This window comes from Papilio machaon, chromosome 27 (assembly GCF_912999745.1).
Source record: "Papilio machaon chromosome 27, ilPapMach1.1, whole genome shotgun sequence".
NCBI classification, from domain to species: Eukaryota; Metazoa; Arthropoda; class Insecta; order Lepidoptera; family Papilionidae; genus Papilio; species Papilio machaon.
The window spans coordinates 2352800-2365739 of NC_060012.1; the positions used below are offsets into that span (position 1 = coordinate 2352800).

General features: G+C 33.2%; 1 protein-coding gene across 1 annotated transcript in view; it reads right to left on the bottom strand.

Moving 5' to 3' along the window:
• LOC106707975 overlaps nucleotides 1-12940 on the bottom strand; it is an 86595-nt gene that overhangs the window by 5991 nt on the left and 67664 nt on the right. Inside the window, exons 4-8 of the mRNA XM_045684820.1 lie at nucleotides 4465-4559; nucleotides 2456-2723; nucleotides 1936-2052; nucleotides 1413-1492; nucleotides 774-879 (exon numbers count right to left, since the gene is read on the bottom strand). Coding sequence (XP_045540776.1) covers nucleotides 774-879; nucleotides 1413-1492; nucleotides 1936-2052; nucleotides 2456-2723; nucleotides 4465-4559 — 666 coding nt within the window. The remainder of the gene's footprint in view (nucleotides 1-773; nucleotides 880-1412; nucleotides 1493-1935; nucleotides 2053-2455; nucleotides 2724-4464; nucleotides 4560-12940) is intronic.

A 12940-nucleotide genomic window follows, 5' to 3' on the forward strand; every position in this document is an offset into this window, starting at 1 on the left:
ATTCTGATTCTAGACACTGAAAAACACTTAAATATTCATATTTAGTTCATAAAGTTTGCTTTGATCTGATTTATGACGATAAGTATAATTTAATTCATTTCATAAACAAAAGATGGCAGCAAAAATTGTCCTAGTTTCTACAAAAGCAAACTTTAATCGGAAAATAATTTTTTTTCCTTATTTTTGTGGTAGGAGAAACCAAAATTTAACATGTAGAAGTAAGACCCAAAAATCGTGTTGACCGGTGTAATTTGTTATATATTAAGAAATTAAATATAGCAATGCCTAGAAAAAGGTACAAATACAAATAAATAAATATATCAAAACGCCTGCCATTTTTAAATAGCAATAATTTTTCATAAAATCACGTTTATATCTAATTTAAAATGATTTAAGATTATTTGTCTAACCGTAGGTTTCTGAGTCTAAAAATATCCGTATAAAATATATTTTTATCACCGTTTTGTCAACGATAACAAGACTGTCGACTTTTATATAGAGACTAGCTGTCGCCCGCGACTCCGTCCGCGCGCAGTTAAAAAAAAAAGAACTAAATGGGGGGGGGGGGTTATGAAAAATAGATATTGGCCGATTCTCAGACCTACTACTGAATATGCTCACAAAATTTCATGAGAATCGGTCAAGCCGTTTCGGAGGAGTACGAGAACAAACATTGTGACACGAGAATTTTATATATTACATTTCGGTCTCAGAAACCAACTGAACTGTAAATAGCTAAAATAAAATTATACTGTATCATTGTATGTACAGACCATGATATGCGATTTGTAAGCGAGTATTCCATCTTCCCTGTTCTTGGTGACGAGGAGCATTTTATCGAAGAGGAAGGCGTGTCGCATCGCCTTAGCGCCGAACACTCTGTTGATAACAATTTTACATAAATAACTAAGCATTTCCACAACCGAAACATAAATAACATAAATATAAAAAACTTAACAAGTAACCATTGTGTTCTTTCAGATTAGAAGACAGACGTGAAGTGGAAGCAATTCCGTGTTTCGACTGATGAGTGTGGTGCCGGAGGACTAATTTTAATCCTCTTTCCCTTCCCATCCTTTTCTTATAAAGATGGGAAGAGGAGGTGGATTTGATGGAGGAGATGCATAGGAAGGTTAAATATTCTCTTTTTATGCGTCTCCTCCTTCGTCGATTGAGGGTAGGCAACGCATCTGCAATTGCGAATGTCTATAAGCAGCGGTCGCTTCGCCATTTCAGCGAATTCATGTGGCTGGTTGTTCGTTTACCTTGTAGTATAAAAAAACATCTGTGACAAGTTTCATCAAGATCTGTTGAGCCATTCTGGAGATATTTTCAAACATCCATCCATCCAAACATTTATAATATTAGTAAGATTACTGAACCTGTTGATAATAAATAATTAAAATGAATACCTGAAGGTCCCTTCGGCACACAGCTCTCCGTATGTGGTTAAGTCCGGACCGTTCCAGCCGTACAGCAGGGACTGAATCTCCTGCAAAATAAAATAAATAACTTCATAATTATCTAGAAAATACATTTTACTCCCATTTCCTGTCTTTTGCCTTATTTAGTAACCACCAGCGTCAGTGGCTCATGGATTAAGCACTTGATTTGTAATCTGTAGATCCTGGGTTCAAATCCCGACATGTACCAATCTTTTTTTCGATTTACATATGTACATTTATCTGACATTCTTACGGTGAAGGAAAACATCATGATATGCTGCAAATATCTGAGAAGAAATTCAATGATATGTGTGAAGTTAACCCGCACTGGGCAAAGGTTAACTATGACCTAGTCGCACCTAACTTAAGGTAGACTCCGAGCACCTCAGTGGAGACGTAAATTAGTAAAGAAGCTATAGAAAAAAACTTATTCTGGATTTAAAAACAAACATTTAAAAAACAATATAACTTATAAAATATGATACTGTACCTGTACTCTAACAGCGTGTTCGTGTCTACGTTTCATATCGTCGATGTGTTGAGCGATGCCGGTCATCTTGAGCAACGCGTACTCTGTCTCTCGAGATGCGCATTGCTTCACCACATTCTATAATACAATACATACATTAACTAGTGTCCAAATACACAAATTCCATCTATAAACGAATAGATATCTCTCATCAAAAAAGACATCTCTCAAAAAATCTCATAAGATCTCATACGACGAACATTACATCTTATTATATCTCTTAAGATCTCATGCAATGAAAACATAGTTGAAGTTGTTTACTAACGAATTCAACAATGTTTAAAATCATTATCATTAGCAACATAAGGAATGCTAAAGATTAGTTCCTCGTCGTAGTCATTCTTACTGCTTATCTGTGACTGGCATTCTTGACTTTATATATTTTATAACGATTTGTTATTTCAGTGTTAAAGGCATCTATTTATTACATATGTTATACTTTAAATTGTTTTAATGCTGGTAGTTTAAGTTCACAACTCACTTGTAACAACAGATGATACTTCAAGATCCTTTGTACCGGTTTTAACAAATACGAAGCCAGTGGTAATGGATGTTGTAACTCCATCTGTCTCTCTCTGAATTCCCTTGCGCTTTGAGGCTTGGAAGCGAGTGCAGCTAATCTCTCCATAGTGCGAGGATATCCGGTACAGTAAGATGTATACACAGCGAAACCAGAAGTGTTGTTGACGAAACAACGAGCAATGCAGGTCGCGTCCAATCGGCAGGTATTCAATTCTTCACAGAGGGACCTAGAAAAAGAAGTAACCAAATGTGGCGGTAGTTGGAAATATATATAATATAGAGTCTAGAGTATAGAACTAGACCTCAAACTCAATATATTGTGATGAAAGATCTTTGAAAATTTAAGTAACAGAACAAGAGTCAAGACGTTCTATGCAACTACGATTTTAAATGACTTCGCCAGTCGAATTTAAGAAGCAAAGGCTTTATTCATTTACCTACATTGTATAAAAATAAAAATCACTACGCTTGCAGAACAAATGTAAAATAATTCTTGTAGCCTTAAGTAAGTGAATTGTAATTTCGATTCTTATTAAGGAAAATAAAGATTTCTTAAACCATAAACCATTTAACAGTGAACTAAATAAGACAGTTTGAAACATGGCAGGCTATTTGAAGTAAATATCACGATCTCAGGCATAGTATCAGTCGACTTCGTGGATATTAAAGTGCAAACAAAAGTAAAACAACGTTGCGTTCAGTTTCCAGTTACTGCAGAACTGACCTCGACTTGGTACGACCTATTGTTCCTCTTTACGACGCCGTATCGTAACGTAGGAGGCGAGTATTTAAAAGACGTGTTCTCGGGTTTCCAGCTTTTATTATTATTACTCAGGAGGGTAATGTTTTTGTTTTCTTGATTACTGAGTAAAGGAGTTTTGGATGAGTGCTAATGTCATGTATGTAGTGTGCCTCTTGTTTTTGTGAAAATAAATTCACGTACACAAATAACTTTATTCAAAAATAGCTGCGATACCGCTCACGCGGAATTCAAAAAAACTAACTAAATAGCCTATGTTTCTTCCACACTATGTTCTACATCTGTGTCAAATTTATTCAAGATCCGTTGAGCCGTTCCGGAGATACCTTCAAACAAACATCCATCCATCCATCTAAACATTCGCATTTGTAATATTAGCAAGATGTAGTAGATTCATACAAAACTAATAATATTTTCATTTCTAAATATTACTTGGCACTTATGAACGGTATGTACATAAATTCGTTTATTGTGGCTTTCCGTAGCCACTACCATTAGATTTTTAATCACCTCAGTAAGTTTTGCTATTTTTTTCAAAGATTTTTCGTGTATTTATTAAAAAAACAAACATGTATAGATTTTATGTTACATGATAATAAAACGTACGCGGAGTTCACAATAAGGTCTTTTATAGCTGTCAGATATAATTCTACTGTAATAACAAAAATATGGTTGTATAGATAAAGAACTCTTTAATTTGTCAAAACTTGTAATTCGATCGTCCCGCATGTGGATATAAGTAAGGACCGCACGCAAGGTTTGACTATTAGTACGGTCACAATAAACGAAAGGCCGGTATAAATGTGTAGGGGAGTCTTTTATAAAATACCCTCCCTGTACGATCCCTATAGATGCAAGGGACTGTTAATCCCCTCACAGAACAGGGAGGTATTTGGAATTCTTTTTAAGCGATATATATATCTTACTAATATTTTAAATGCGAAAGTTTGGATGTTTTTTTGGAAGGTATCAACACATTGGAACCCGCTTAAATTAGACACTAGATGTAGAACATAGTCTGGAAGAACACATGGATTACTATTTCAGTTTTTTTATTTTGATTCCGCGAAGACGGATTCACAGGCAAAAGTTAGTTTGTATACAAAAGAATAGTTTCTTTAAAAATTTCTTTTTCGAACTATTCTTTAGTATACAAATTTAATGGATTCTCTTGGTAAAAAATTTTGTAAATGTATAAAAAAATGTACCTGTTAAAAGCATATATATCTTCAATATTATTGAACAGTTCGGACAATTCTTCATCTGAGAATGTCGCGTCCCGCCTCCACACGTGCAGGTAGCCCTGAAGAAGAAACAGATGGAAAATTAATAGACGTATAAACAACAAAATTAAATATCACCAGATAAAGAGAGGAACATTTAGTTAACAGCAAAAAAATATCTTCATAGGTCAGATTTGTTGAATAAACAAGCATAAGGCATTGTTTAAGCGTGTTGAGAAAAACTAAAATAAAATTTGTGATGCAACTCACGTCGAGACACACATTATACAGGTTGAAGATAGTTGCGAAATTACTATGCTTAATGTTTAGTAACTTCTCTCCTAAGAGTACGACTAGTAGTAAAGCAAGGACTGAACTAGGGTCACACTGAGTATGTTATATTTTCACTTATATTAGGCAATTTTTAACACAATTAAAACAAAAGGAGGTTCTCAATTCGTCTATAATTTACTGGTGTTATACTTTAAAGTTAACGTACTAATGTTATTACTAAAATGGAAACAGAGAAAGACGTCATAATTATCTTCCAAAGTAACTCCCAAGTGGTTTGAAATATGCTATTTATGTTGCAGTAAGGACTTACTCCAAATACTTATCTTTTGAGAAACTACCCGCAACAAATGTCATAATAAAACAAAGAAAATTGATTCTTGTCTTTAGTAGTATAAGGTTCAATTTTAATCGACTCGTAGAGTTAATTACGACTGTTTTTGTTAGACGGTACTCTTTTAAAGTGTGTTTCTAAATATAAGTAGTCTTTAGTAGTGTAATGGAGTTTTGAATAATTGAAATGAAAATAGCTTAATTTATCGCTCATGTATTTGTAGGGGGATAATATTAAAAATAATTAAGTAAATAGATAATATTTGGAACTTCTATTGTTACTTAATCTTACTAATATTATAAATGAGAATGTATAGGTGGATGGATGTTTGTTCGTTAGAAGGTATACCTGGAACTGCTGAAGGGATCTTGATAAAAATTGGCACATATGTAAAACATACTGTGAAAGGCTACTTTTTAGCCGACTTCAAAAAGAAGGAGGTTATCAATTCGACTGATTTTTTTTTAATGTGTGTTACTGCGAATCTCCGCCTCTGGTGGTCCGATTTTGATAAAAATTATTATAATCGAAAGGAAGTGCTTGAAGATGGGTCCCATTTTTTTTTTTTTTTTTTTTTAAACATCCAGATGACTAGTAGATTTTTACTTATTTTTAATTCCGCACAGACGGACGGCGACAGCTAGTTAAAGTGCAACTGATTTGTATATTTTTCTGGCTAATTTAATATTTAGGTTTCTGTAAATATTTCTGTGTTAACCAAAAAAAATACCTTTTTAAATTATATTAATGATTCTTCTTGCCTAAGGAATGATCAACTAACTTTAATTTATTAAGACAACCATAGTGACTAGTCTGTCCTACATATCTTAACAGGATTGATAAGACAATAAAGATTAGTGTTGTTAATGTTCACTAGATGGCGCGTGCCAGCGTAGTGAAAGTCGATAAGAACGTCTCACGACATAATTCCTTGTTTAGTGTTTATGTAGAGTAAAGAAGAAAATACCAATCCGGTAATAATAACGAAGTAACAGCCCGAGCCGAGGCTCCTGAGGGAGCCCTCGAGCCTAGTTACTCTTAAACAAGGTTTAGGCTAAGCGCCATCTGCGCCCGGCCACCTCAAGCCCGGTGAAACTGTAAATGCCTCCTCAAGGCAAACAGTGACTACACAGTCACAAAAAAAAAAAATAATAAAGAAAATAGGCTGCTTTAAATGGTCATATTACGTAAATAATAGTCACGATGATTGACCTATTTAGATATCTCCTGTATAAATAGCTGCTTGGTAATTATAACTTTTGATTCGTTCGGTTTAAACCGTCAGTTGAAGACTGTCTTTTAATTATATCTATGGTATTAGTTCTAGTTTCCAACACCGACCTCGAAAGTCATCGCAAAAATGGCGTAAAACAAATAGGAACAAAAACCACGGGTTAAAGCCTGTCCAGTATCCATTGGAATATAGAGATGTCAGTGTTGTCAATACATTTTCCTTGATGAATAAAAAAAAAAGGGAGTACTCGGGAGTAGTCATTTAAATGACTACTCCCTTTTTTGTTTTTATTATTTATTAATAAAGACACCTGAGTTTATATTCATGTTCAAGTGTTTGAATGCAGCGTATTATAAAGAAAACAATAGTATATGCTAAGGCGACTTGAAACACTGGTTTGTAATAAAGTTGCTCACTGCCATTGTCACTTAGTTTCATCCTAGCTAAGAAAATGAGAAGGTATTTGGAGGGAGGGATAAAAGTATATAGTTTTTTTTTTTAATATAAAAAAGGTGGCAACCGAGCAAACGGCCACTTGAATCCGTCGAAATAGCGAGGCGACCGTTGCCCATAGACATCCGCAAATGCAGATGCGTTGCCTACCTTTAATCAACGGGTTTTTTTTAATTTTTAGTACGGAGAAATTTTTAGTAAAGTGTCCTTAGTGAAATAATAATTACACACTCGACGAATAGAATGTTACACAAATGGCTTCCACCATTTATACATCTTACTGATTTTACTAATATTATAAATGCGAAAGTTTAGATGGATGGATGTTTGTTGGAAAGTATCTACGAAATGGCTCAACGGATCTTGATGAAATTTGGCACAGATGTAGAACATAGTAAGGAAGAAAACATATGTTACTTACTAAGTTTTTTTTATTTCCCTTGGATAGAGTCGCAGGTGACGGCTAGCCATATAGCTGTGAAACTCGATTTAAAATTTATTCATCTATTGATAACTTTCTGCGTCGTATGTAGGATTACGTACAGCAATATATCGTGACAATATCAAGTTACCATGTTATTACACAAGTGAGAACGCATGATCGATGAGATTGTATAGGATCTATAACGACGGCATGCCCACGCCGTCTGGTAACAATAAAGGCATGACACACGTGTTTCATAGAATACAAGGTCGTACGACTTTTTTATATACGACAGTAAGAAGAAGATCAAATGTATAAATGAGTAAAAATAAACTGTGTAATGGTAACAAACTTAGGTTACCATAATTTTTTTTGTTTTTTTTTTTAAATGCATAATTTACTAAGCAACCTTTTTTATTTTTATATATGTAATCAAGTGGAGATACAGCAGGTTTATGTTAATATAAAGAAATATAATAATAATTGCTTACATAATTATTCGTCCGTGTATAGTGGCCCTTATTTTGAAACTGTTAAATTGTTCAACTACCGCCCACACGTTGGATTAATATAACAACCACGCATGTACCGGTAAAAAATGAATGATTGGAATAACCTATGTTTACTTCTGTCTTAATCAGTCAGTAATTAATCACGAAAATAAAAAAAAAGAATACTATAAATTTTGAACAAAATAATTCATTCATTATTAGAGAGGTGTGCCAGGACCTTGTCAAATGACCACGGATCTGGTCTCTCTGCCTACCCCTTTGGGTTTCAAGCATGACTTATATTGTTTTTGTTGTTGTGTTGTTATTAAAAACTAGCTGTATTCTTTGTTGTACTAGCATAGTTTTGAAGCCTTCAGGCAGTCAAGTGTTAGTAATATTATTCATCTTACTAATATTATAAATCCGAATGTTTAGATGGATGGATGGATGTTTGTTTGAAGGTATGATAAAATTTAACACAGTGTAGAACATAGTCTGAAAGAACACAAAGTCTTATTAAGTATTTTTTAAAATTCCGCGCGGTCGAAGTCGCGGGCAACAGCTATTATGTACATACATACAAGCAATTACCGATAAAACTTTACGCATTAGAAAATGAAAGATGCAGTATTTTTATATGGACGAAACTTTCAAATATTTCGTCTCTATCTGAAAGTTCCAAGAGAAATGAAAAGAAGAATATAGATACTGTTATCCCGAATCGCCCACGCAGCGCTACGTAAGAATGGACCTAATTTAAATATACACATTAAGGTTGTCAGTAAATGGTCCAAGTTATAAACTAATAGCTGAGATACTTTAACTAAACAAAAATATTTAGAATGTCAAATTATTAATTAAAGTTTTGTCTCACAAAATCTGATTTGGTAAATATTGTGCTGTTATCGCGGTGAATAATTAAAAAACATATGGAAAACATACTTAAGTATAGGAAATGCCACATATGCCAAGACGGTTCGTTTAATTTAACTTTTGATTACCAGACCGAGTAAATTTGTCATACTAAAACGCACTATATATAAACGTGTTAATAGAGCCGCTAGCCAGAGTATATATCTTACAATGCGTCCCCTCCTCTGTCGATTAAACGTAGGTAACGCATCTGTATTTGCGGATGTCTATGGGCAGCGGTCGCTTTGTTATTTAGGTGGACTCAGGTGACCGCTTGCTCGTTTACCTCCTTATGATATAATAAAAAAAAGCCAAGCAATCAAATATTGTATGGAATTTACAAACATATTTAAGGCGCTTGATAGGGTAAAAAATAATTCATGAATGTAACATCTCTTGATAGCTCTCTTTCTCTCTCTCAATGCAACATTACAATAAAATCGCTTCAGCTTAACAAATAAGCCACACGCAAACTTTCGTCTTCAACCAAACTTAATAAATTTGTTAGAAGATAATACAAAGCAGGTTACAAACCCTTTCCGTTCATACGACATGGGCATTCTTATCTGTATTACATTACAATAAATTTATTACTTTTTAATAGAATTGTAACGCCTACACAACAAAACACGTTCAATGTTACACCAAATGTTTGTACAAACATTCCAATATTTGTTAACAATTAAAGAAACAAAGAGCAACTTGTTTTGGCAAACATTTAGACATAACATATATGTATTATTAAAAAAAAAACAGTTTTTATATTTCGTCAGTGCAAATAATGTCAATTTTGAAAAATAATAAAATCGTACAAACCTTGCGATCTCATTACATAGGATGTTGAAATTCCAAGCACTCGATTTTATTTCAAAAACTATCATGGACAAATCTTTGCACAAATTAATTTTTAAGGAAAAATCTACGTCCATTACACTCGTAGAACGAATGTGAAATGAAATATTAATAAAATAAAGATCAAATTTATTTTTATCTTTTGTAAAATTCTATTTATGTAAAAAATAATCCCACACGTTGTAGACTAAATAAAGCTGTTCAAACTCGGAGGCGATTAAAACAAAATTAGACGCACTTGGTGTATTAACGCACGCAAATTACTTTTGTTCCCTTATTTTGTTTAACAGTCGGTTTCTATTAACGAAACATTCAAACAAAACACAATCTTGTCTCTCTGGAAAACTAAGAAAACAATGTTTTTGTATATTTCGTTTCGATCCAAAGTCGAATTTGAGTAAACAAAGGAAAGTCAAAATCCTTACACGGCAGCCATTTTGACTTTTTTGAAAGTGAAGCGTAAGATATTGTAAAAAGTGTAATTAATTTTTAAACTAAGAAAAAGTGTTTCTATGAAAATCTTTAGGATTTTTCGAGTATTAGTGTAAAATCCATCCCTGCAGTTTTTTTATGTATAACCTAGACAAACAGCAGGGCTGGATTGAAAGCAGATAGTTAAGGTAACTTGACTAGTAGAACAACAACCTTCCACTCTAAGTGTAAATACTGACACTATAAAATGCAAGCTTGTTTGTTTCATTTAAATTTTACAGTTACAATCCGATGAAGATTCTAAATACGAACTTTAGTGATGTACACGCGATTTTAATATTGTTTATCGATATCGATATTTGCAGTATTTAGAACGAATAAAATATTTTTAATGCCATAAAAGTGCACTTAAACTAAAGGTTAATATGAGTAATACGTAATTGATTTTTTTTTTCAAAATCGTAAGTTTTGTAAAAATAAAGGTTACAATTTTGTTGTTTTTACATAATATACAACCGATTTTAAAATAAAAGTGGAACGAAATTTTGTGGAATAAATGACATTTCATAATTCCATGAATTTAAGAATAAAATTAGCTCAAATATCGAATCTCTGTCATCTCTAGATGCTATTAAATGTCAGAAAAACACCCTGCAATCAACCCCATATTGGGCAGCTGTTCCCGTTAGACGTTCTTGCTATATTAGTAACAGCGCAATAGATCTTAATCACTTATAATAGAGTTCAAAGTACAGGAATAAAATTTTAATAAACCCTGACCAGGGTACTGTGATCTCTCGTTATCTATACAAAAGTTTTATAACGAACGTTATAGCGTAAGTTTGAATAAAAGTGGAGGTCTAAATAAATTGGTTTTAATGGTACCAATAATGGGCTTGTCAGGATAGCTATTATGGTCCGGGCCAGAGACACGGGAATCTGGAATGCTTCTATTTTTATTCCTTCTCGGAACGTCTTTGTAACTGTATATATGTGACAAGATTGTGTACAAAAAAGTAATTTAACTAATCTTACTAATATTATAAATGCGAATATTTAGATGGATGGATGGATAGATGTTTGTTTGAAGGTATCTTCGGAACGGCTGAACAGATCTTGATGAAATTTGGCACAGATGTAGGACATAGTCTGGAAGAACATAAGCTACTTATTAAGTTTTTTTAATTCCGCGCGGACGGAATCGCGTCCGAAAGCTAGTGAAACTAAAATACAAAAGTTTGTATGTAAGGACGAAGTCGCATATTGGGATTGCGGATTTTTATTTGTTGCGAATTACATCCATACATTTACCCATACATTAGTACATACAATATTATTTGATCTCAATGATGTGATTAGTGATAGTAAAATAATGATAGCTTTTTATCATTAAATGATCCTTTGTACAAATAATTGTCGACTAATTAACAAAGTCGTAACTAACGCAAGTTTTTAGAAAGCGCTTACAATGTTAGATGTACTTGTATGTTACTAAATGTTAGGGTTGTACATTTTTATAAACTAAAATTTGAATAAATTTTTTTTTTATATTATTATCTCCTTATTGCGTATAACTTAAATACGATTTAGATCCAATTTCTATTTTAAATTGTCAATCATTTATTTTTTAACCGAATTAACTAAAGATATATCCACTATAGTAATTAATACATATAGTTGTCTCTGTATTGTCAAAGAGAATGAAAAGGACCACAGTATGTTTTTATACAAGTCGACAATGGAAACCCACATTTAAATATATCAACAATAACAAAAGACACATATTACGTAACATATTGTGAATGTTTTGATATAAGTGTGCCAACCCTGATCACATTGGTGAAAGTGGACTGCATGAGATGGAAATTAGTTAAGCTTTGAAATACACAGTAATTGGACGCCTGTCACCCGACAACACCTGGGACCTGCTAACGATGTCCCCGGAGTTTTGCACGATCACAATGTTCTAACCACGTTAAAAAATATTAACTCTATAAGAAGTGAGAATAACTGTGCATTACCTATCTTCAGAACAGAACTTTGTATGTGTCTGTCTCAATGAACTAAAATAAATTTAAAAACGCAACAAAAATACAAACAAAGAGACCACCAACACAAAACATAATTAGACAAATTAAACATAACTACCGCTAATTAATAAAAATAATAATTATAAGGCCACGCGTAACCAGCTACCGAATTTCCCTCCAAATCCAGCGCCATCATGCGCACGTGTTACTCTGTGGTCTGTCAATCGAGTCGCTGTCAAACCTAATTGCTGTTGACGTTTGGGTGGCAGCCATGATCATTCTTCACATTTTAACTTCCCCTAAACCTATCTAAAAATATCCTACCTTTATTACGGAATGAAAACCGTTGTATAAAAAGCGTTTTCAGGTTGTAAAAATGTTACCGACATGCATAAAGTGGTCCAAATGAAATACAGTACAAATATTCTAGTCTACCCACACGATATCTTTAGTTATAATAAATATCATATTAAAAGCGGGTAAATCAAGCTATAAATCAACTGTCAAATACGTGTCACTTTCGAATAGAAAGAGGTTACTTAATACGAGGTGTTGCCTGTAAAAACCGCAAAGTGCAGCAAACTGTATGTGGGTCAGTTGGTTGGACACGCGAAGCTTTTAGCATGTTAATAAATTAAGTGTCTTGTATCCATTAAATTAAAAGAAAACCTTAAATAAGAAAGAAGTAATGAAGGAAAAAAATAATTATTTAACTCAACGGTAACCAGTAAATTGAAATGTCTACAGTTAAAAAGTTATTATTAGATGTAACAAGCTATTTAAAGAAAATTAGAAGTAATATTGATGCAACAAGGAGAACAGCTAAATAAACATTTAAAAATAAATACAAAAGAGGAAACTGTGAGGCGACGAATTATAACGTTAGGTGTTTCAAAGACGAAAGAAATGCATAGATAAAATTAAATATATCTGCAGAGGCGTTACGATACGATAGATAGAGTTTTTTGGGGAAAATGAACGGTGAAGTATGACTAAAGAGAACCTATC